This window comes from Platichthys flesus, chromosome 12 (genome assembly GCF_949316205.1).
Source record: "Platichthys flesus chromosome 12, fPlaFle2.1, whole genome shotgun sequence".
NCBI lineage: Eukaryota > Metazoa > Chordata > Actinopteri > Pleuronectiformes > Pleuronectidae > Platichthys > Platichthys flesus.
The window spans coordinates 16,831,060-16,853,497 of record NC_084956.1 but is presented as its reverse complement, the minus strand read 5'-3'; the positions used below and the strand labels follow the sequence as shown (position 1 = coordinate 16,853,497).

Sequence of the window (22,438 nt, the reverse complement as noted above, 5' to 3'; positions counted from 1 at the left end):
CGTTCTTTCAACTCATAACAATAAAACAAATTGCCTGCCCCTCGCTGCCAAAATGCACTCAATACTTCCAACAGAGTCAGAGATGAGAACAAGAATATGTTTTTCCATCATTTATTTTGCAAATGTGCCATAAACACTTGCAAAAAAACATCTTAAAGTTGGTCCAGTAGAAAAAAACAAACAAACACTTGAATGATTTAATACTTTGTTTTTCAGCTTTCAATTCTTTCAAGTGAATTTGTAGTCTATATTTAAGTCTAAATGAGGGAGTTGATTGCTAGAAGGTTTTTTCCCATTGAATCTGTTTTTTTCCTTTTTAACCGTACATAAATATCCAGAAATCAACCTCCTTTCCTAAGGCAAAAGCTAAGAAAGGGTAAAATGCCTGGATAAAAACTGTATCAACATCTACATAAGAAAAAAGGGATTAGCTGACTATAAAATGTACACTTTTTTTTTTAATTTAACTTAAAATTCACATTCATATATAAAACTTACAAAACCTGGATCTTTCAAACCTACTAAAATAGCTGTTCTCTTCTGTTACTGTTGAAAGATCATTTTAAATTACCATAAATTTAATGGATTATTTATTTATGTATTGTCAGCATCATTAATGTCATCATCTCTGCCACATTGTTTTTGTTCTTTTTTCCAAAACTTTTTTTTCTTCTTGAATCATTTCAAAAACACATAAGTCAATAAATTAACATGCTACCTCAGTCCCTGAAAGCCAATACTCAACTGTGTTACTGAGTGAGAGTAAGACAGGTGTTTGTGTATTAAAATGTGTATAGGTGTGTGTGTGTGTGTGTGTGTGTGTGTGTGTGTGAGAGAAGTATCGTACATGTAACCTGTTAGCGTTCCTGCCTCAAACACAACGTTAAGGTAGGAAGGGATGGGGTTATTTCAGAGTCCATACAAAAAATAATTCATTGTAAATATATAATATATATTTATACATATTTGAATATATTTACAAATATACCCAGCACTATACATTATACTGTGTATTTATTTTTCTCCAGAATAATTGGGAAGGTTTATCAAGCGAAGTGAAGAAAAAAAAGCATCAATATTACAAAATAAACAGGAGAGCAGTTTCTATATGTGCTCTCCTCCTACTCCTCTGTTTTGTTAGTCGGAGCTCTGTCTCTCAGTCCGTTTTCCTATTTTGTCTTCCTCCTCTTGTCCCTTGTTTTAAGTTCACGTCGATCCATGTACATTCCTCCAGGAGCAAACAACAGTCTTGGAATGCCAGCCACTGGAATGGGATCACCAAACAAGTTAATGCCTCTCTGGTTACAAACATGAGAACCAAAATGAAAAGTCTGTGTATTTACATGAAGGGGGAGGAGGAAGAGGAGGAGGAGGAGGAGGGTGCCCGGTGAAGTTCAGTCCATTCAGTCAGTAAAAAAAAAACAGCTTCTGCAGGGTCCCTGTCCTCTCCTTTAAGACCACGTGTGAGCATGCCATGTGTGTAGTGTGTAATGTGTGTGTGCACATGGCAGTGAGAGTCTGTGACAGCAGCGCTGCCACCGGCCCAGTCCCGTCTGGGTTCTCCTTCAGTCCACTGGGAGCCAGAGGGGTGATGGGGGGGCAGGAGGTTTGAAGCATGTCAGAGAAGGGGTCTGTGCTGCGTGTGTTTTGGGGTGTTTCGCGGTAGAGAGTGCGGAGGGGGTGGGGGGCCTCATGTTTTGACGTTTCCGTTGATGTGCTGGTACTTGGAGAGGCAGGGCTCGTCTGGTAACGGGTCGTGGGAAAACACGGAGTCGTCACTGGAGGAGCAGGAGCTGCGAGTGTCGGGGAAGCTGGGGGAATACTGCTCTGCGGGGGCGCACAGGTCCAGGTACTCCTGCAGACACAGGGAGAGAGAGAGAGAGAGAGAGTCGTTTTACACTCAGACACCAGCTCATGTGTTACGAAAAGTAAAAAAATGCTTCAAAGTAGTGAGAGGCAAAAGACCCAGAGCAAACAAGAGAACATAAATATAGAGGTGAAACCCAGTCAACAAGAAGAGGGACTTTCCAGAGGAGAGTGAGAGAGGTGGAGGAGCAGAGTATCACCTTTATTATGATACTTATCTAAATCGTAGAAAATCTCCCCGACAGGATTTATGCAACGGAACAGAGCAAATAATCTTAAACTAGATACCATGAAAAAATATTTTCAGGGATAATAAGGCATAGATTGAATGTTGGAACGTTGACTGATCCAGTGCAGGATGAAGATAGCAGGGTTGACCTAATTGCGTTGTTTTAGTCCACTATATAACAGCTTGATGTGGTTGTGAAGTCAAGAACGAGAGGATATAGAAGTTTAGGCCTTAACAGCATCCCCTCACATCACTCAACTTCAATCTAAACCAATGTGACATTGGACACCGAAACGCCCGACCTAAATGCAGTAAGAGGGCTGGAAGAAATAAAGGCACTGGCAGAGGACGAAAACCCCAAGAAGTCCTGTTATTAATTTTTGACTCGGCCCAGCGCTGTTAAGTTGTTTTGGTCTACATTTTTTTTCTCCCCCCTCGTCTTTCATGGCTGTTTTTGGGAATAGTTGTGAGGAAGACGTGTTTTGGGGGGTTTTCTATTAAATGAGCACTGGCCTCCATTTTCCCCAGCTCGACACGGGGAGGCTCACATTACAAAAAACGTACAACATCTGCCAGCGGTTTGGGGCAGAGGAAAGGAGCGGGGAGGAGAAAGGCAAGAAAAAAAGCCATTTTATTCCATTTCAAATGTTCAAGCTCCATGTTGGATTTTTTTTTGGCATAAATTCACAAAGTTCCAGCTCCGGAGCAGACGAGCCCTGACAGCTTTCCATTGACGGCCTCTTTTCACGTCGACACGCGCATATTGGACAAGACAAGACAGGGAATGGAAAGAAACACTGGCCATTATAGGAAGCGAGGCATCGATGTGATGATAGGGCAACTTCACTGGGCCATAGCGGCCATTTTGGCCTGGATCAAATCATCTGGCCCTTTTTCCGGCCACCATTTGGACCTCATGTCAGCAACATGGCTGGTAATATTACTTGTGCTTTCGGCAAAATTGTGCTGAACCCCACAGGCCCTGGCAGGAGTGTGATTTGGTTTGGATTGAGGAGCATGTTACTGTGTGAAGGAATGTATCATATTATTCAGTTTTACTGTTGTGAAATACTTGACATTGCCAGGAAATTAAACTGCATGCGTAGCATGGTTCCTGACCACCCTGAATCCTGGCGCCTCGTGCGCAGGAGAACAAGCGAGCTGCACTCACCTCGTTGGTGTTGAGGGTGAGGATGCGATCCAGATCCTCTACTAGCTGCTTGAAAGTGGGTCTCTGGGAGGAGATGGCATGCCAGCAATCTTTCATCATCATGTACCTGACAGAAGTAAAATCAGTATTAGTTGAATCAAAGAAGACGAATGGATGGAGGGAGACAGAATTCAGTAGTAGGCTTTATTCAGTTTGTCCAAACTCAAGCTGTGGCGCACTCCTCGTCTGCCTTGTCCTCACGTTGGAAAATCTGTTGAATGATTAATACCTCTGGGCCCAGGAGTCTCCATATTGAATCAATGATCTCTCACTTTCTCACAGTTTGACAGGCAGCTGGTAAACACACCTCCCAGTGCTTTGTCTTTCTTTCACTGCTCTACTCTGTTCTCCAGTGTGGCACCATGGCAGAACTGGGCCATTGTCCACTGACAGACTGTGAATGAGGACACTGATAGCAGCCAGTCGCAGCTGTGCAGAGCCCCTGACAGAGTGGACACAGAGCCCCAGAGTCATGGATCTGATGGAGACTGGGATGGGGCCGACTCTCGTGGTAAGAGCGAGTGTGTGTTTGGGTCTCAGCTCGGTTAGGGAAGATGCCAGTTTGGCAGAGATGAGCAACACTTACAGTTCGTTGGTGCAGTTGCCAGGCTTGTCCATGCGATGGCCCTCTTTGAGCAACTTGAACAGCTCCTCGACGGGGATGCCAGGATACGGCGAGCCCCCGAGGGTGAAGATCTCCCACATCAGCACCCCAAACGACCAGCTGGTCAGAGAGAAACAGACATATATGTATTATTAATAATCGATTCACACAACAAGAATGGCAATGAAACAGCAGGTTTTGTGTGTAAGTAGCGCTCAAGAGCGTCCAGCGTGATTTAAATAACAAGAGCCCTGTTGAGTGTCACTTTCATTTAACCTACAGATAACTTACAGGAACTCACTGAACCAAAGTTTGGAAACAACTTCAACAGAGTGACAACAGTGGTGTCAATGCCCTCTTTCTGCCATCCGGTGGCTTGTGGCGCAAACCCAGTCCCAGTGCCATTCTGGCCCTGATCTCAATGCTGGCTTTTGTGCCGGGCTGGCCTGTCACACAGGCTGCCATTGTCTGCTCACACCACACCAAAACAAACAGCAGACCACCCACAGCGGAACAAAAGAGGAGGGACAGGTCTGGTTATGTCCAGTGAATATTAACTATTAACTACTTCCTCATAGCAGGATCCGGTAGTTAAATATCAGCGATTCCATGCTGCTGATTTTCCATTGCTGCAGACCGTGCTGCATGTTAACATCACAGACCAAGATTTCAAATGAATCATGCCTGGCCTGACAGCACGATTGATTCAGGTCCACACAAAAGGGCTGAATTATAACACCCAGACAGATTCATAAACATGAATGCGCACATGTACTTTATGGCAGCCATGGGCCATGTTAGTGGTCCAGCCAGGCAAAGACGGCATGGCCAGGCAGGTCGGCTGGTTATCAGCTCGTCCATCTGTTTACACAGCCAGGCCCAGGGTTTGGCCTGGCCTCTATCACAGGGTTGTATCTCTCCGCTTGTTGACACACTCATCTCTCCTTTCTGTGCTACTTTGTGAGTGTCTCTCAGCGCTCGTCAACCTGTCTGGACCGCGCAGCTTTGTGTCCACCTGCAGCCAACCATGACTCTCCAAATAAACAAGCATGCCAACATGCTCCGGGTCACTGTCACAGACCTGGCATTCAACCTCGCACAAGTGTTATTTCTGTCATACCTCATTACGCCCATATCTCATTTAATTAGGGTGCTCCTCTGCTGCCGATGTTGATGATATTGACCCGAAAAAGCAACATTAGTATGAAATGAATTAGAACCACTCGATACATGTGCACGCATCAATGGATCTGATCCAAACATAATGATTCGAGGCTCTGGAACGTGGCGTAGGAGCTGAAGGAACTTTTCTATTTCTCAGTGATGGGGAGGGATCAGACCTCCCACCACTAAGCCTGGTAATGACTCCATGTGTCGGGGCTTGAGCGACCACTCTTAACTCTTAACTACGCCGGCCCAAGCCGAGCCCCCGGGGCATTTGTCAAAACAACAGGGGGCGAGTTGCATTGGAATTCATGTATTCATTTAATCTGATGTCATGTATGGATCGCCTGTGCCTCTGGTGATGTTGGAGCATGAGCACACCCCCCCTCCATCCCACCCACCCGGCTCTACACCTCTCCTCATATTGCCTCTCCCTTCACGTGCCACATGAAAAAGCCAATTACTAAAAGTGAGTGATGAAACATAATTAGCAGTGAGCTGGGAGACGGGACTGCAGTAGCCACTTGGTGCCTCTTGCACTCCCCCTGTTTATTGATTGGTGCTGTGCTAAGGTACATGAAGGGCATCATGTGTACGTACACATATTATTTATGTGCACAAACACACACACACAAACATGGACAAGGCAGATTCTCTATCCAAGTCCTTAACTGGATGATTGCTAGATTCTGTGTGCTACTGGTGTATGACTCACACAAACACAAATTCTCCTTTCCCAGGGGTCAACATGTAAGGCATTTATCTAATTGCCACATGCACTTTCTGCCGCCAACTTCAAACAACACTGTCAGAATGCATAAGACTCAAACACCAAAAAGAGAGGGACGCGCTCCCTTTGTTCTGTTTTTAGAATGAGTGCTCTTCAACTTTAAAAAAAAAGAAAAAGGGACAGAGACGGGTCAGCAATTCACACGGCAGATGAATGAAATTAAAAACGATGGGGTGAAAGGAGGGAGGAGGGGGGAGATTATTTTGATAGTGGAACAGCTCCAAAAAGTGTTGCTGAATGAAGAGAGGAGAGCGAAGACGGGACGGCTGGCAGGAGGAGTTTGAGGGGGGGGTTGTAGGGAGAACGAGGCCCCGGACTGGAGGCGCTGCGGTATTGTTGCGTTTATACATGTGTGGAGGCCCAAAAGGAGGGGAGACTTCCGAGCTGAGCCGGAGGAGCCAGGGGTGAGGTGGTGGGAGAGGAGGTGCTTGGTGGGCTCTGGGCTCCTTCCAGGGCCCTTTGAAGCTGGTCAGATTAGTAACACGGCATTGACTACAAGTCTAGCGTGAAATCCTCACTTTTGCCACAGACTGGCCAGGGTTGGCCCCTTTTAACCAGTCAACCCCCTCGCATCTACCATTTACCAGCACTGCACCAAAAACACCTCACCCTCTCCTGAAAAACAACTCTCGGAACCAGACTGCAGGCTACAAGAAACAGGCTGGGCTCCACATTCAGTCTTAAAAAAAGCATGAAATAGATAGTTTACTGTGTAAGATTAAAAAAAAAATCATCACAGATGTGTGGCACTTTGTTTAATACTTACACGTCACTCTGGTGTGTGTAGACCCGGTCAAACAGCGCCTCTGGAGCCATCCATTTTACCGGGAGTCGACCCTGAGGACACACACAGGTGAAGGATTAGCCAAATTCTACACACACACACACACGTGCGAACCCAGACACACACACCACCTCTGAACACTTTCCTTTCTGTCCCGTTCAGCATATTTGAATTAATTTACTGCTAAAAGATCTCATTACTCCTGGAGAGCCTGGGGAATACAACACTAGGCCCCAGCAGTATAGAGCCTGTCTGGGAGGAGGATTTCCCAGAGGAGCGTTTAGATTGTAAATGCAATAGAGCTGATAAACAGGGTCACAGATAAAGAGAGTTTATCTCCATGTGCCATTAAAACACTGGCTGGGAAGCTAAGCACGGCTCACAGGGCAGCCTCGATCAATATCTGTGTGGCAGCCTACGGGCAAGAACACTCACACACTCAGTTATAAAGAAGCAACATCTAAATACATCCTTATAAAATAGAATTATTTTTTTAACTGCTTTAAATACGAATGAGAAAAAAGATGAACATATATTACATAACATATTATCACAGGGAAATACGTCAATAATATGATCACTGAATATGATCCCTTTCCTATTTGACTGAAGAAAAAAGTGTGACACCACAATAGCAGCATTTTCCTGATCATCAGCACCAGCAGCATCATTGTGTATTGTTGTTGTTGTTATTGTCAGATTTCAGTTCTCAGCATGACGATGAAAAGGCAACCATGCATGCTAAATGAGTACGTGCCGGCAGCGCTGCTCTACGGTGGGAATTATAGACACTTTGGAGACTCTCTCACTCTCTCTCTCTCTCTCTCTCTCTCTCTCTCTGTCTCTCTCTCTCTCTGATTCTCTTGCTGGGTAATTGTATAAATGTCTGTGGAAGCAAAGGAACAAGAGACTGAGGGATAAACAAGGCAGAGTCTCCAGAAGCACTACATTCACAAGCTGCCTGGGAACCCGCGGCTTCTGCCAAGACACCAGCCGAGGGAGAGAGTGAGACAGAGAGATGAGGGATTCAGAGAAAAAGAGAGAACGACGGGGTGGTCTAATCTCAAACTGCGTCTCCTTAAGACATCCCACTCCCTCAACGTGCCCATCCCTCGGTGTGCAGCATGCGGGTCGAGGACTCACATTGGTCGTCTTTTTATAGTAGTCGATGTTGTGGACGTCCCTGGCCAGGCCGAAGTCAGCAATCTTCATGATGTTGCTCTCTGTGACCAGGACGTTCCTGGCTGCCAGGTCTCTGTGTATACACTGGGATGGAGAGAGTGAGGAATGGGGGGGGGGGGGGGGGGCAAGAGGAGACAAAAGAGGGGAGGAGGACACGGGGGAAAAAGTGAGGGGAAGGAGAAGAATATGACAGTTACTCATACCATAAATAAATCAACTCAGAAACAGGTGTATACTTAAATTGGAATGGTCTTTAAATTGTTGTGATGCAAGTAATGCATCACAAACATTGTGATGCAGAAATCTCCTGCACAGAGGTAACACTTGACTGAATAACATGACGCCACAGCGACTGCACCAACAAGAACATGTCTGGATAAGTAAAGATTCCACACATACTTTGCTGCATACTGTAAACGGCCGGAGTGTGTGCATCAATGCGCATGTGTAAGTATGCATACGTGAGTGTGTGTGTGTGTGTGTTTGTGTGTGTGTGTGTGTGTGTGTGTGCACGCTCTGTCACATTCCAACTGTGAGAGGGAGCGTGAGGCTGCATTTGGCCAACATGGCCGTACCCCCATTGTGAAAACTTCATAATTCTCCCACACAGAGGGGCTTTTGTTGTGGAATGAGAGACAATGTGGGGATTGGGCAGAGGGTCAGCATAGTGTTTTTAGGAGACAACATTCCCACAGTGACGCACAGGAAAGCTTCCAATGCAAAAACCTCCCTGGGTAGAGCACATCAAAGCGCTGTGTGAACTGCCTGCAGAGGGGGATCTGACGTGAGGACGGGACTTTGTTTGTGTGTTTGTGTGTTTGTGTGTTTGCGTGTATCGTCCCCTTACCTTCTGCGATGCTAGGTACTCCATGCCCCGTGCCACCTGGTACGTGCAGGAGACCAGATCTTTGAAAGTGAGCTGTTCGTCTGAGACGCGGGTGATGTCGTAGGAGTATTCCATGCCAGGGGGCCGACGGGCTCGGAGGTACTCCCTGAGGTTTCCTTTGGAGGCGTACTCCACTATCACATAGAGGGGGCCTGCGGTGGAGAGAAGACTCACATTAACTTTTGAACGCGGTTATAAATTATTCCTTTTGAGAGAGAGCGGCACTGAACAAAATTCCGGGTGAATTCTGCATGGAATACATAAAGAACAGGCACCTCTTTTTTGAATGTTAAGACATTTTCTGTTCTGTTCTGTTTCAGTTCCTTATCCACTCTTCACATCTAATTAAAATCCATCTACATGACATTGAAATGGCTTCTAGCTTTCTCCAAAGAGCAAAAGCACCTTGACATACACGACCTGTTTGATGAGGTCTGATGACACACTTCAGGAATTTGTTTGAAGCATGCAGCAACATTTAGTACAATATTGTGGAGAGTTAAAGTTAGGGTTGGTAATCCTAGAAAAGCTAGCAAGAGCCGGCTACACTTGTGCTACTCACCCTCTTGTGTACAGGCCCCCAAGAGATTAATGATGTTCTTGTGTTTTCCGATCATCTTCATCATCTCCATCTCTGACACCAGGTCGGACAGGTCTTTCTCAGTTGCGTCATCTAAGAAACAGAAGAAGATAGATGAGCGTTGCCAGACCGAACTCAGAAAAAAACAAAAACAAACACACCACTCCTGTCTTCCCTTTAACCCTTTGGACTAGCGGGCTGCCCTCCCAATGCAGACAACACTCTGTTTTGTTGGTGCGTCTGAATAAGTGCGGCCGAAGGACAATGTGGGCTAAAGTTACGGCCGGGGAGCGAGGGAAGCTCCTCATGCAGACTACAGAGGCATCCTTTCAGTGCCAGGAGGAGGGAGGAGGAATTAAAGAAGCTCAATCTGGATTCATTATCTGCTGTACAGGCTACTTTTTCATGGGGCTGATTGAGGCGGTGCAAGTCAAAATGGCATAGCCTGCATTCCTGTGCACCATTACCTTACCTGAAGTGGTTCTTTCCCTTGTCAAGGTGGGTCCGGTGGCCTGTTGCTGTACCTGATCTCACCCCCCTCCAACCCAGCGCCCCCCTCCTGCTGCTTTCATTAATCACTCCAGTGCTGCTAGTGTGACTTGCTTCTTTGTGTGGGCGCTGATTGAGCTCCAGCCAGCTGCTGCTCTGAGGTCAGGTATGTGACCGCCCTAACCCTCACCTACCCAACCCACCTCCCCCAAGCTGTCACTCAGCAGCCAACAATAACGAATAATAATGGCAGCCCCAGGCTCCGCCTTGCCCTTTTGCCTGAACCCTCACTGGAGGATAAATCACCTATAAAATGTACGCAGGTTGCCCACAAAACATAAAGCAGTGTACAGTTTATTTCATCCCACTGTTGTGATGGTAAACATGAACATGACGTTTACCATTACAACCTCTGTGTGATTGTGCATCGGAACTAGAACAACATACCTTTCAGCATCTTGACGGCGACAGTCACGGCTTCCTTAGGTTTTTCCTTATCGATGCCCAGGCCCTCTGCCATTACAACTTGGCCAAAGCAGCCTTCACCGAGGGGTTTGCCCAGGGTCAACCTGCAGCCGCGAGACAGCAACACAGAGCGAAACACAAGAAAACACAGACGGGATGTTGATTAGCTGCTGGAACACAAATTAAAAAACTGTGCAGAAACAAACAGGTTAGAGAGAGAGTACGAGTGACAGAGGGAAAGAAACCAGGCACCACGCCAGTTTCTCAACCTCACCCTGTCTTTTTTTTACTCGATCGCTCTGTTTCAATCAGATTGTGTCTGTGTGAGTGCTTTATTGGCGTGGTGACTGCAGCCCGTGCCAGGGCAGTAGGTAGGAAGGCAGACGTGGCAACGATAATCACCTGATAAAGCCAGTGAGAGGCTCTCATTTATAAACTCTTTACCCTGCCCTGACATGCTCCAATATACACTCTTTACAAGGCATTACACAGGCCTTAGCTTAGCCCCAACACATTAGCCTGTGATGGATGGAATGCTGACTTTGTGTTTCCATACAGGTGCGCCTGACTTCAGTACCAGATGGGAATTTAAGTACTATTTTAATTTCAAAATAGATGGTGTGTTAAACTTAATGTCCTTACCTCATTACCCTATCTACTACAATTATCACAGTGACGGCACCAACATGACCTCATTTAGCGTTCCCTATTTGATTGACAGGTGCTGGTCCCTTCCCTAAGGCTTACATCCTGGCTATGTAAACAATCACGCCGCGCACCGCAGAGACGAAGGCCCGAGGCCGGCGCCCTGCCATAGTATCACAATCCCCTATCTGTCCGCACATGCTCGCCACGCTCAATGGCAGCCATTCTGTCCATCCAGCCACACATAATCAATGTTATTTTTCCTCCACGCAAACTGCAAACGTTAGCATTCCTCTGTGTTCTGCAATCCCAACATGATCCCTCAGGCGCTGGGATGACAGGCGGGGAATAAAGACCCAAACACAGAGATGTATTCAGCCTAGACAAAACATCCCTTTTGGTTGGTTCATCAATTAAAATCAAAATCTTTTCACCAGGATGGCATTCTGCATGTGCGCAGAGAGTCAGGATGGATTTTTCTTTTCCACTGATGAGGGATGATACAATTTATGATTCCAGCTCTCTCTTTTTTTTACAACCATTTTAACAAAAGACAGACATTCATGTTTATGCTTTGGGTTTTTCCCCTTGTCTTTCAAAACCAGAGGCCTCGAGTAAGTATTAAACTCCTGTAACCTTTGCTGTTCCATTAAATCCAGCCTGAAGCTTATCACTGGCCACTGCAACTGTGACTAACCAAAACCTCAGCGGCGCTAAGTCCTCTGGTATGAAACTGAGCAAACACTCCTCGCCCAAACATGCAGATGAAAGCAGCGCGTTGCGAACCACTAATTAGCACAGCACCATTCCTCGTCATCAGAAGCATGTGTGTGTGTGTGTGTGTGTGACTATGTGTGAGTGAGAGTGTGATGTAGCAGAGGTTGTAATGAAGAGACAGTGGGCAGGAGGGGGCCCGGTGCCAAGTTCAGGTCGTTTTACTACAGCAGCAGCCACCACAACCATTATTCAACGGGTAGTCATGATTGTCTGCTGTCTATCAGTGTTTATGACACTCTTTACCTACGACAATACTTATCTGATCATCTAACAGCTGACTTACAATCAAACTGATGCTCATCTTGTTAATATTGCCGTTATCGACTATTGAAATGCACCTTTAAGCCAAAGATAGTTGAAGACAGAGGCCAAGGGTGTAGCACTGAAAGCTGTCAAACTGTCACTCTATGCAGACCTTGAATTTCAATCTGAGTGAGTTATTAGAAATATCTCTTTGATAATCACATGAAAGTTGAGGAGCAGATCAGCATTTTAAAGACTTCAAGCTGGAGCTGAATCAGGTTCACATAATAATGTATTATGTATTTCATTAAATGACTTGCGATCAGGACAAGGCCAGATTCACTATTTTTAGTCAGTGAAAACCAGCAGAAATCGTTGCATATTTTCATATTTTCTTTAACAGACAAAATTTGTTATATAGTTTCACTGTAAAAAAATGTTTGAGTACATATAACCAATGAGCATCCCTCACCTGTCTCGGGAAAACTCCCAGCGTGGATCCTCAGGAAGGTCGTACTCAGGGATCGGGTCGTCGTGCGCCGAGCTCCGACGTGTCGTGATGCGTACCAGCGGCGTACTAGAGTTCATGGAATGGCTTGAGTCTGCCGACACCTACAGGAAAAGAAGAATTGGCTGATCACCGGAGTCTGGGTTCATAGGTCAGCTAAAGCTCTAAGACATCACCAGAGGAGTTCGGAGTAAATGAGTGAATATTTGATTGACTGTGGTATTTCTTACTGGTTAATATGGAACAATAATGTGTAAAGTATATATCCTTAATTTGAATGGTTTGACATTAGTGTAGAGTCTGGGCCAGAGATTATTTCAGTTGGCATTTAGAGGCCTCGCCTCTGTCCCGAGGCTCATCTGGCCTCTCTCCACCCTAAACTTACCTTGACACAGGAATCAAGTCTCGCCGAAGAATGAAATCCAACATTTCACCTTTTAGTTATTGAAGGAAAAGCATGGCTCAAACACAGAGAAAAAAAGCTCTGGCTGCATTTTGAGGCAGCAGTGCTAACTTGCTTAAAAATGCCTGCACGCCTTCTAAATGAGGCTGAGGTGGATTGTTTCAAATATTGTAACAGCATACTGCTCGCTAAAATCTGAGTTATATATGTTTTTCCACCCATGCAGCTTTCATTATATTTTTGCAGCATTACCCTGCTATATTCATGTATATTTGAAGTCTGTCATTGTATTTCTGCAGCAGGCCTGCAGTGCAGTGTGTTGTTCTCCTCTAGGGGTGTTAGATGCCTTTAGAACTCTTTATCTACTTTCTGTTACCTGGCGGCGCAGAGGGATCTGCTTGGTCAGTTTGTGCACTGCCGGTTGGCCACCAAAGTCCGGTTTCTTTGCCGTGTTCCTCATGCGGCACACCACCACGATGCCCACCATGCAGGCAATGAGGAAGACGCCCGCGCAGTATATAGCGATCTCCACGTAGTCTGGGGAGAAGGGCCCGGCTTTTTTCTCGAGGGCTGAGGGAAATAAAGACGGACGTCAGGAAAAGAAAGTCAGAGTTAATCACTCGCGCACACACGCACACATGACTGACACACAGGCAGATTCTTCATTTAAACACACATGGGTATCAGACAGACAAACACAGAGACAGATGCACTCGGAGATGACTCATGCGTTAATATGATCATGACTGGCGGGCGAACTCAACGAAAGGATTTTGTAGCGTCCTCCACTCTCTCTTTTCTTTGCCAACGAATACGTTTTGAACCAAACAGGCCTGTACAGGGATTAAGAGTCTAAACAGATTATAAATCTTCACTCAGGCCTGCATATGTCTGCACTCTGTGCTAACCTTCAAAACATGCAAGCATAAACACAGACCCACAGACAACAGAACAATATGTGTTCCACTTCAAAAACGCAAACAAGGGAGAGCGGTGTCCTTCGTGGATGTATATATGGCCTGAACTTCCTGTCGAGGAAATGAGTAGAGTTTGTGTGTGTGTGTGTGCATGTGTGTGTGTTTGCCATATAAATGGACTGTTCCATAATGCATAGCCCTCCAGACCACAAACCAGGCTCTTGTGCAGCACAGCCAGCCGAGCAGTCCGTCAGCAGGCCGGAGGTGAAGCTCCATATAGGAACCTTTCTCCGGTCTGCCTCGTATCTGCCGGTCCACAAACCGTAGCACACGTGCAGAAGCAACAGCCTTGATGGTGCCACTGGTGCATATAGAGCAAATCAAGGCCAATAAATATCCCTTATTACTCCAAAAGGAAATGGTTTGTCTGTGATCATTATGATGTCTTGTTTACAGACAAAACCAAACTATTATCTCATTACAATATAAAGCGAGCGTGGTCTGTTAAGCCCTGCAGACACTCATCTACTCTCATCGATCTCATTTAATACCCACTCTACTTTTGGCCAGAACTCTCGCAGAAACGTTAGTTCTGTTTCGCCTGGAGTGAACTCGAGCAGACTCCCACAGCGAGTTTGATGTATCTGATCCTTTGGTATGCATAATTACAGACCTGACATACAGCGACAGACAAAAATAGGATAAAACAAGTCGACAAATGGGAACACACACACACAAATGGACAAACATTTGCATGCATGAGATTCGTCGTGCAGTGGCAGAGAGGTTTGGCCCTGATAATCGAGAAAGTCAAGCCAACTTGAAGCAAGTGTTGAGCTTTAGCTTTCGACCTTTATTTCAAGGGGAAATAAGGATCTTAAAAGTAGGCAATTATCAGAGCCAGGAAATAAGTGGATACACATTTTGAGGCGTAAGTGAAATGCATGTGAGAAAAATATATTTGTTTTACATGCAGAACTGAAGTGTGGCACTGGAAAGTTTTCCCCAAGGAGCAGGAGAGAGATGTAACAGAGGGAAAAGAGGAGGCGGGAGACAAACCCTCCCCTGCTTCGGGAGTCTGGAGACACTCGACTTGCTCTGGGAGCTCCACTTCCGCCTCAGAGTTATAATAAGTCTTCTGCTAACTACCCCGTTATCTGCTCTGAGCTTTCAACAGCTCGCCAATCCCGATAATATCACGGAATATATGCTCCTTGCTATTACGTTACATTGTTTTGGAGGATGACTGTGATGGTTCATCTGATATTTGAGCAGCAGCTAGCAGGTGGGAGGGTTTGCCTTAGTTCGAGGTCAATGCAATTACATAATCAAACTTTTATACAATAAAATAAAAAGAGAAAGGAAAGTTTTCAAGTGTATATACCTGGAAGCACCGTCAACCAAGCAGTGTGATAGGAGATCCCAATAGAATTACCCGCCAAGCACGTATACTCCCCAGCATCTTCAAATGTTACATTGGGCAAGTAGAGAACTTCTATCTCCTTATCAGTGGTGTTAACACCTGCGGTCTGGGATGGGAGAAGAGGAGGAAGAGCAGGAGGAGGAGGAAGAGAGGGTCAAAGATAAGGAGGAAGAGTCACAGAGAAGGATGAGGGAGGACAGAGAAAGGGAAACAAAATGAGACCCCGACACCAGGAGAGAAATAAGAGGAGCTGGATGACGTCCGTCGTGGAGTTTCCATCTAGAGCAAACGATTATGGGAGTTTCCATTGGTGGGTAGGAGGAGGCTTCATATACAAAGACATGGATAGAGCCCAGTATGCCACCAAAACACAGGAAAATGGAGTCAATACACCAATAATAAAAAATAAAACCCCAAAGGTTCCCATCACCAACAGAACCTGCTAAGACCAGTCCACCCACTGGAGTGGACACATGCATAAACAGACACAGAGAACATGGAGAGCACTGCACTGCAACACCATACACCATCTTGACACAGCTTGCTACACAGGAGGAGATTGATACAACTTAAAGATAAGAAAGAAGGGAGAGGTGAGACCAAGCTGTGACAATTTCAGAGTGTAGGTATGCAGGTCGGAGCAGTGCTTCCATGGCTGAACCCAATCTCCACCATGGAGGGAGCAGCTGAAACACAAGAGGTCCAACATTAAGGGGGAAGAGAGGGTCTGTGAGCCCAAGGACCACCAAGAGACCACAGGCAGGATCACCACCACAGCACAGCAGGTCAGGGACGAGGCCCAGGAAACCACACCGGTAGGGAGGGTAGATGGGACGGGGTCTCAGGGGGTTACCTGGGATGACAGTCAGCCAGCCTGATTGGTTGGCCTCGCCTATATAATTGGAGACTTTACAGATATACTCTCCGGCATCGTCCTCGGTCACGTTGGTGAGGGTGAGCACCTCCACGTCCGAGCTGTTAATGCCTGAACGCTGCAATCCACACATACACACGTCAAGATTTCAACATGGTCAATCTAAATAAACACGTAGACTTAATCAGACAGGCATTGTGACTACAGCTACTGGATATGGATATCTGCAGGAGAGAAGAGACAGCAGGAATCACCACCAAGAGCCAGGATGGAAAATACCTATCTGCTAATAAGGAAGGAAATGTAATCATTAGTTCCTGATACAGTCTGAGCTTTGAAATTTAACCCGAAACACCTGAAACCAAGAAAATAAAAACAAGAAGGAAGGATTTGATTCTAATCAAGAGGATAAACTGGAAAAGAGAGGAAGAAAGGAATGTACCTTTAGCACCCGGACGTAGGGGTGTCCATCTGGGCCATAGCGACTGCCGTTCTGCATGATGTGTTTCAGCCACTGGATGTGAGGCTGGGCGTCGCTGTAGACCTTGCAGACAAAGCGGGCTTCCTCTCCCACATTCACAGTGGTGTTAGCCGGGAGACCAGCCTGGAGAATTGGCCGATGAGGAGAGCGCTCTGTCGATAGCGAGGAGAATGTTGGTGTTAACGTTCAAAGATGGAAAGCGTTTCAAAAATGGGTAGTACCTTCAAACAACCTGACACCTTTAACAAAGTGCAAACCGTGTGAGAACTGCAGAGCTGCATGTACTGTGATTGTGAATGTCTCCCAGCTACCCTGACAGTTAAAGACATGACTGCGCCTCGTTCTTATCTCTGAAGCATTTAAAGGCTTCACACTAGACAGAGAGGTGGGGAGCATTTTTATCTCAGAAACTAAAATAGCTGCAGGAGAATGAAGAGGACTCCTCCTGAAGCGGGGCTTATATGCTGCATATGAGTGACTAAACTAAATCATGCGCCAGTGTTGGAAGTGGAACACCTTGGTAGCACCCCCCAACATCCATCATGCAAACATTTGGCCTGCGAACCCAAACAGAGCGAGACCTGTTGAACAATGATCCCTTTCAAAACACTGCAAGGCCTTCACAACCACACGGATGAGCCCACCAACCCCCACACTGACGGCAGCCACCCGCTGCCACCCCACACGCACACACACATAATTACATCACTCAGCCTTGGGCAATGCAGTGACTTTCCAAAACAAAGCCTTAAGGCTTAGGGAAGGTGCAGTGAATTCATTTGTGCGGTGTGTGTGTATAAGGTCGGGGGTGGGTCATGGGGGATGGTCAGAGGGGTGAGGCTGTGTGATAAAGGGAGGCTGGGTTTAGGACTAAAAAGGGAGAAAGCATTAGGAGGGTGAGCCGAGGGAAGAAAGGGGGATCAACAGATGGAGAGTAGACAAAACTAAGAGCAGCGTTCTCGTCCGAGTCTCTGACCGCTTGCTTGTCTTCTTCCTCCTTCATCTTTCTCAAATCTGTCAGATCAGATGATTCCCACCCCACCTTCTCTCTCCCCATCTCCCTCCTCCTTCCTGCACATTCCTAGGACCAGCCTTGTTTATTGTCTCTCTCTCTTTTTCTTTCCCCCCTATTTTCTCTCCTCCTCCATCTTACACCGGCCTTCTCCCACTCCGGAACAGAAAAGTAAACGCACTTACTGAATACAGTCTAATAAGACATATATTTTCATAAAAACAGGCAGAAAGCAGTTCACTTTTAATGTTGTATGGAAACAAACTCAAGTTCGACAATTGTGCAAAGATATTTCCATTCTAACCATCATTATTTAAAAATCAACCTGGGCCATTAAAAGCTCCATAGCAGACAATTCAGACCAAATGACAGAGAGAGGTTGTTAAGTGCAAGAAAGTAGGCCACATCATGATTATAGAGAAACCCAACAATAAAAGTTGGTGGAGCTATTATTGGTTAAATGAAAAAGGAATTTAAGAAAAATAGGTACTTGTGTGTGTGTGTTGGTGTCGAGCAAGTCTAGTTATTTTAATGGCCCATCAACCTCACACCAAGAAGCTGCTCTTACATTGGGTAAACACAGAAAGAGAAACACTAAAAGACGACTATACATTTTTGTCTTCTCAGACTGCAGCGGGGAGCATGAAGGAATGGGGACATAAAAGGCCAACCGGTCCAAACTGAAAGAAAGAGCAGACGCTCGACTGCTTGATCATGGTTTGCTGTGACCAACATGTAGTGACCCGTTTCAAAACTGAGTCCGTTTATCAATTAAGTAATTAGAGGAGTAATTTGGCGGCAGCGATTGTGGGATGGTGGCAGAAAGAAGCATGAGGAGACAGACCAGGGGCATTCCATGGCGTCCCATGCGAGACTGATGAACTCTGGGTAACCTGACAGCTTGGCACACAGGGCCCTAAGGGTCGGGGAGGGGCAGAGGCACAGGAAGGGCGCTGCATGGCACAGGATGACATGCGGCTACTGACAAAGTGTCGCCGGGTCGCCGTTCGCCACAGTTCGGACTCAAAGAGCCTCAATGTCTGTTTGACGCGTCCTGTGTGTCTGCTAGCCGATGTCCAACTGTGGCCTGTTGTCCAGAGGCCAGTTTGAACCAGAAAAGGCCGGATAACTCTTGCTTTTAATGGCTGATCCTGCGGGTCACTTGGGCAAAACAAAGACTGATAAGAACAACCTTTTCTGTCTGTTTCCCAGCTTTCTTCTCTCTGTCTTCCCCCTCTCTGGCCAAGCCACCATAATGGAGGAAAATGAGGCAAGAGGTTGGAGGGTGCAGTGGCTGTGGAGCCAGACGTGGAGGGGGTTTACTGCTCTGCAATAAAACCGAACAAAAAACAGAAATATGCAGTCTGAAGGAGAGCTTGAGCTAACTCCAGAAGGAGGCAGAGCAGGGGGCCTCTCCGTTAGGGAGTGTATGAGCGTGTGTGCGCGTGTGCATGTGCCTATATGCTCATTGTGCAAAAACCCTCAGGTATTCAATCTCCATCTGATAAAATGAAAATAATACTCTTTATTACCATGGAGCTACTAATCAAAACAGCAGTGTGTAATTACAGTAGGCCTGCTCCGGACATTGGAGACACTCTGAGAATGAATCTACATACAGACACAGGCTGCTGACACTTGGAGTGACCACTGGTCCCCACATGTTCTGAATCAAACTGCTGCAGCCGCATGTCTGTCCCTGTTATCTCTGGATTATTGACCTGATTTCAGAAGAAGAGCTTTGTCAGATAAACTTTGATGTGTCCCGATCGCTTCTATATTGGTTCGAGTGAGGCCAAAGGAGAACTGGTCTGCACTGAATTAAGGGCAAAGGTGCACCACACACAAACACACACACGTATGCACATATTGATCTGCTATCTTTATCCCACTCCCCTTGTTGTCCCTGTTGTCTATTGATTCTGCAAACCGAGCAGAAAAACACGCTTTGCTTTCCGCGCTCCAAAGGTCACAGTGAGGGGTTGGTTGAGTTGGGTCTGAACTCGCTCTCATATTGCCGAGGTCAGCACTGTCCTCAGAAAGAGACACTCATCAATAACCTGCTACTGGTTTGAGTCGCCTTCATACCTAAGCTGACGTTAAAGGGTTGGTTAAACAATTTTTTCATTGTATTTTTTGAGGCGTGCACATCATTTCAGTTTTATAAGCCTAAATTGATGTGCTTCCAGAATTAAAGAAGCTGAACAAAATAAGTTTGAATTTCCTCTGTCCCTGTAGCTGAGTATAAAAAAGAAAGATAGATAGATAAAGAGCAGTTGCTTTGATTTTTTGAATTTTTTGATTTGGGTGAAATTGTTCCTTTCAATAAAAATGGAAAAATAAATAGTTTTAAGTTTATTTCTTCTTAGATGGTTTTGGGTTAAGGACAAAGGATATAAATAAATGAAAACTACATAAAAACCATTCACTCAAATTTAGCTTCCGTGCGCTTGGCAGCACTTCTTGGCCTGCACCTGCATGCAGCATGCACCTGGCCGATCGGAAAGCACACACCCACACATCCACACTCTCCTCACTGTGAGAACTCTTTCAGCTGGCCTCCTCTCCCCCACCGTTCCTCCACCTCCCTCTTCCTCCTTCCCCCATCTCCTCCTTTATTGGCCTCACAGGTGTCACTCTGTGCTCTGAGACTGTGGTACTCACCCACTACGTCCAAGGTGTAGGTGTGGTTGATGGCTCCGAACTCGTTCTCCACCAGACAGGTGTAGTTGCCCTTGTCCGACGGCACCACGCTCTCCATGATCAGGGTCCAGTGCTGGCTACGCACCTGGGTAGGAGAGGCAAGGGAATCTTGTTAGGAGACGCAAACACAGAGCTTCACAGAAACAAGGAGCTAGTGCGAAGAACGGTGATTAAAAAATGACACAAGGGGATTTGGCTGCAGGAGTGAAAGACGAGAAACTGATTCAGTGTGTTGGAAAACAATATTGAGTCTGATGACAGCCTGATTCAAACAGAAGGGTTAGGATTAGAAGTTTGTTAGTTAACAGGACTAAAATAATCAATTCCATAAAACCGGTTTCAGAGGGGTGGGACTTGACCTGAGGAAGAACCGTATAAACGTTGGTTTAGTTCTTCATCAAACGGGTATCTACATTTTTGTAGACTTCCCATGGACTGATTAATGGATCTTAATGGGGGAAAAAACGAGATTTACTAGTGTGTGCAATAAGGTGCAGATTCAAATAAAAATCTGGATTTAGTGAAAATAAATGTGGTTTCATAAAGGGACTTTTGGTGCTCTACTGAGTATCACTCCGGTTTTTATTTCTACAAATACAACTGCTTTGAGAGTTTAATGAAACAAACTAAGAGCACATTTATTATAAAGATGCAAGCAGCTCCACCCAGCACAGCCCTCCATACTTCCCTGTATCTGTCTAATTCTCAAATGAGTCACTGCTATCTCACGTCGTAAACTCCACCTGTCCGGTCTAAGCTGTTTCAAATACACGCTTATTCATAATGATTTGTAAAAATAGCTTCACCTGTGTGTGGAATCCACAGGTGTGAGCCAACAATAGCGTTTCCGAAGGGACACAGTAGCTGCTGCTTGCACAGGCCTAGATTTCTGACAATGGGGAGATTAGGCCACAGGGCTGGGCTCAGGTACGGCTTTTGTCCGGCACTTGTTGACAAAAAGAGAGAAACGAGCAGCCCACGGTGTCTCTGACAGCCTGACTGTAACGTTTCCGTCACACCAGGAGCTGTTTTTTGTCTACGCTGCGACGAGCCTGCTGAAATCCAAACAGAACGACACTAGCAGCTACGTCAACATGGTCCGCTCCTCAACTCCCCTGACAAGGGAGATGTGTTTCCTCATAAACCATAAGGCATTAGCCAGGAGCCTCCGACTCGTTCAGCACCACTGGATCTTTTCATAAATTAATTTCATTACTGTCTGTTTAATCTGTTATTCCACTCCGTCAGCACAACTCCAGCATACACAGTAAAACGCTGCTTGTTTTCAGAGACAAACCCAGGAATTTTGGAGCAAAATAACTTCGATCCAATCCAAATAGACTCTGTCACGGGGGAGAAATTCTTCAGATTCAGACTAGTCGTAGCTGATTTCAAGGAAGAAATAAAACATAACAAAAGTAGCTTCACTTTCCCATGACATAAAGAATCAGGTATTCTCACCACACACAAATCCGCTCAGCCCGTTTATTTTATCCCCTAATTGGAATTTGGTGAGAGATTTCAGAAGTCAAACAAAGCATTGTGTTGGAAACACAGCGCTGTCCATAGAAAGTCATTTAAGTTGATGACTGAAATGGAATTAAAGTGTCGACCACTGAAATTATCTTTATTATTGTCTTCTTTCCAGGAATCAGGGAGTGTTTGTTTGTAGTTTCATTTCTTACTCTGTGTGGTTTGCTTTATGTACATAGAGTCACAAGCTGCACAGCACATCAAGCACCTTCAGGTTAAACTTTAACCAGTTCACCTATAGTGTTTGTAAATCACATTTCATAACAGCAGAATCACATGCTGGAATCACACGGTCTCTGAGCAAAGCCAGTGGGACCTGTTCTCCCTGATTGAGTTACCTCAGCTATTCTCAACTCATTTCAACCCTGACGCTACCTACTTTCTCTATACGTTACTGTCCGTGGGCATTTAACCCTTAAGTCCCGGGCTTGAGTTTCTAATTGTTGGGGCAAAGGAACCATTTCGAGTTACAGTGAGAGACTCTGCAAAGTATCCTGTTGAGAGGAGGCGCACGGATGAGCAATTCCAATTTCACACCAGAAACACTGCTCTCGTTTCCTCTGTCTACTCTCATCCCGTCTCTCCAGTGAAGGGTGGAAAAGGGGTGAAAGGACAGCCGGAGAATGATCGGAAGATCGGAGAGCTGACGTCCCTTGTAAATACATTCACA

At 45.8% G+C, this 22,438-nt stretch overlaps 1 protein-coding gene across 4 annotated transcripts in view; it reads right to left on the bottom strand.

Annotated features, from left to right (window-relative positions):
- Nucleotides 1–97: 97 nt before the first annotated feature.
- fgfr2 (fibroblast growth factor receptor 2) overlaps nt 98–22,438 on the bottom strand; it is a 37,071-nt gene continuing 14,730 nt past the window's right edge. For 2 of the 4 annotated variants that reach the window (XM_062401709.1, XM_062401713.1), the window contains 13 exons: nt 20,197–20,320; nt 16,482–16,672; nt 15,127–15,271; nt 13,196–13,395; nt 12,387–12,526; nt 10,232–10,353; nt 9,278–9,388; nt 8,677–8,867; nt 7,791–7,913; nt 6,630–6,700; nt 3,892–4,029; nt 3,267–3,372; nt 98–1,855 (listed from right to left, as the gene is read on the bottom strand). In XM_062401709.1, the coding sequence (XP_062257693.1) occupies nt 1,691–1,855; nt 3,267–3,372; nt 3,892–4,029; nt 6,630–6,700; nt 7,791–7,913; nt 8,677–8,867; nt 9,278–9,388; nt 10,232–10,353; nt 12,387–12,526; nt 13,196–13,395; nt 15,127–15,271; nt 16,482–16,672; nt 20,197–20,320 (1,827 nt within the window). In that variant the 3' untranslated portion in view covers nt 98–1,690. Of the gene's footprint in view, nt 1,856–3,266; nt 3,373–3,891; nt 4,030–6,629; nt 6,701–7,790; nt 7,914–8,676; nt 8,868–9,277; nt 9,389–10,231; nt 10,354–12,386; nt 12,527–13,195; nt 13,396–15,126; nt 15,272–16,018; nt 16,158–16,481; nt 16,673–20,196; nt 20,321–22,438 lie in introns of all 4 variants that reach the window. The other 2 variants (XM_062401712.1, XM_062401711.1) reach the window with 2 other exon arrangements.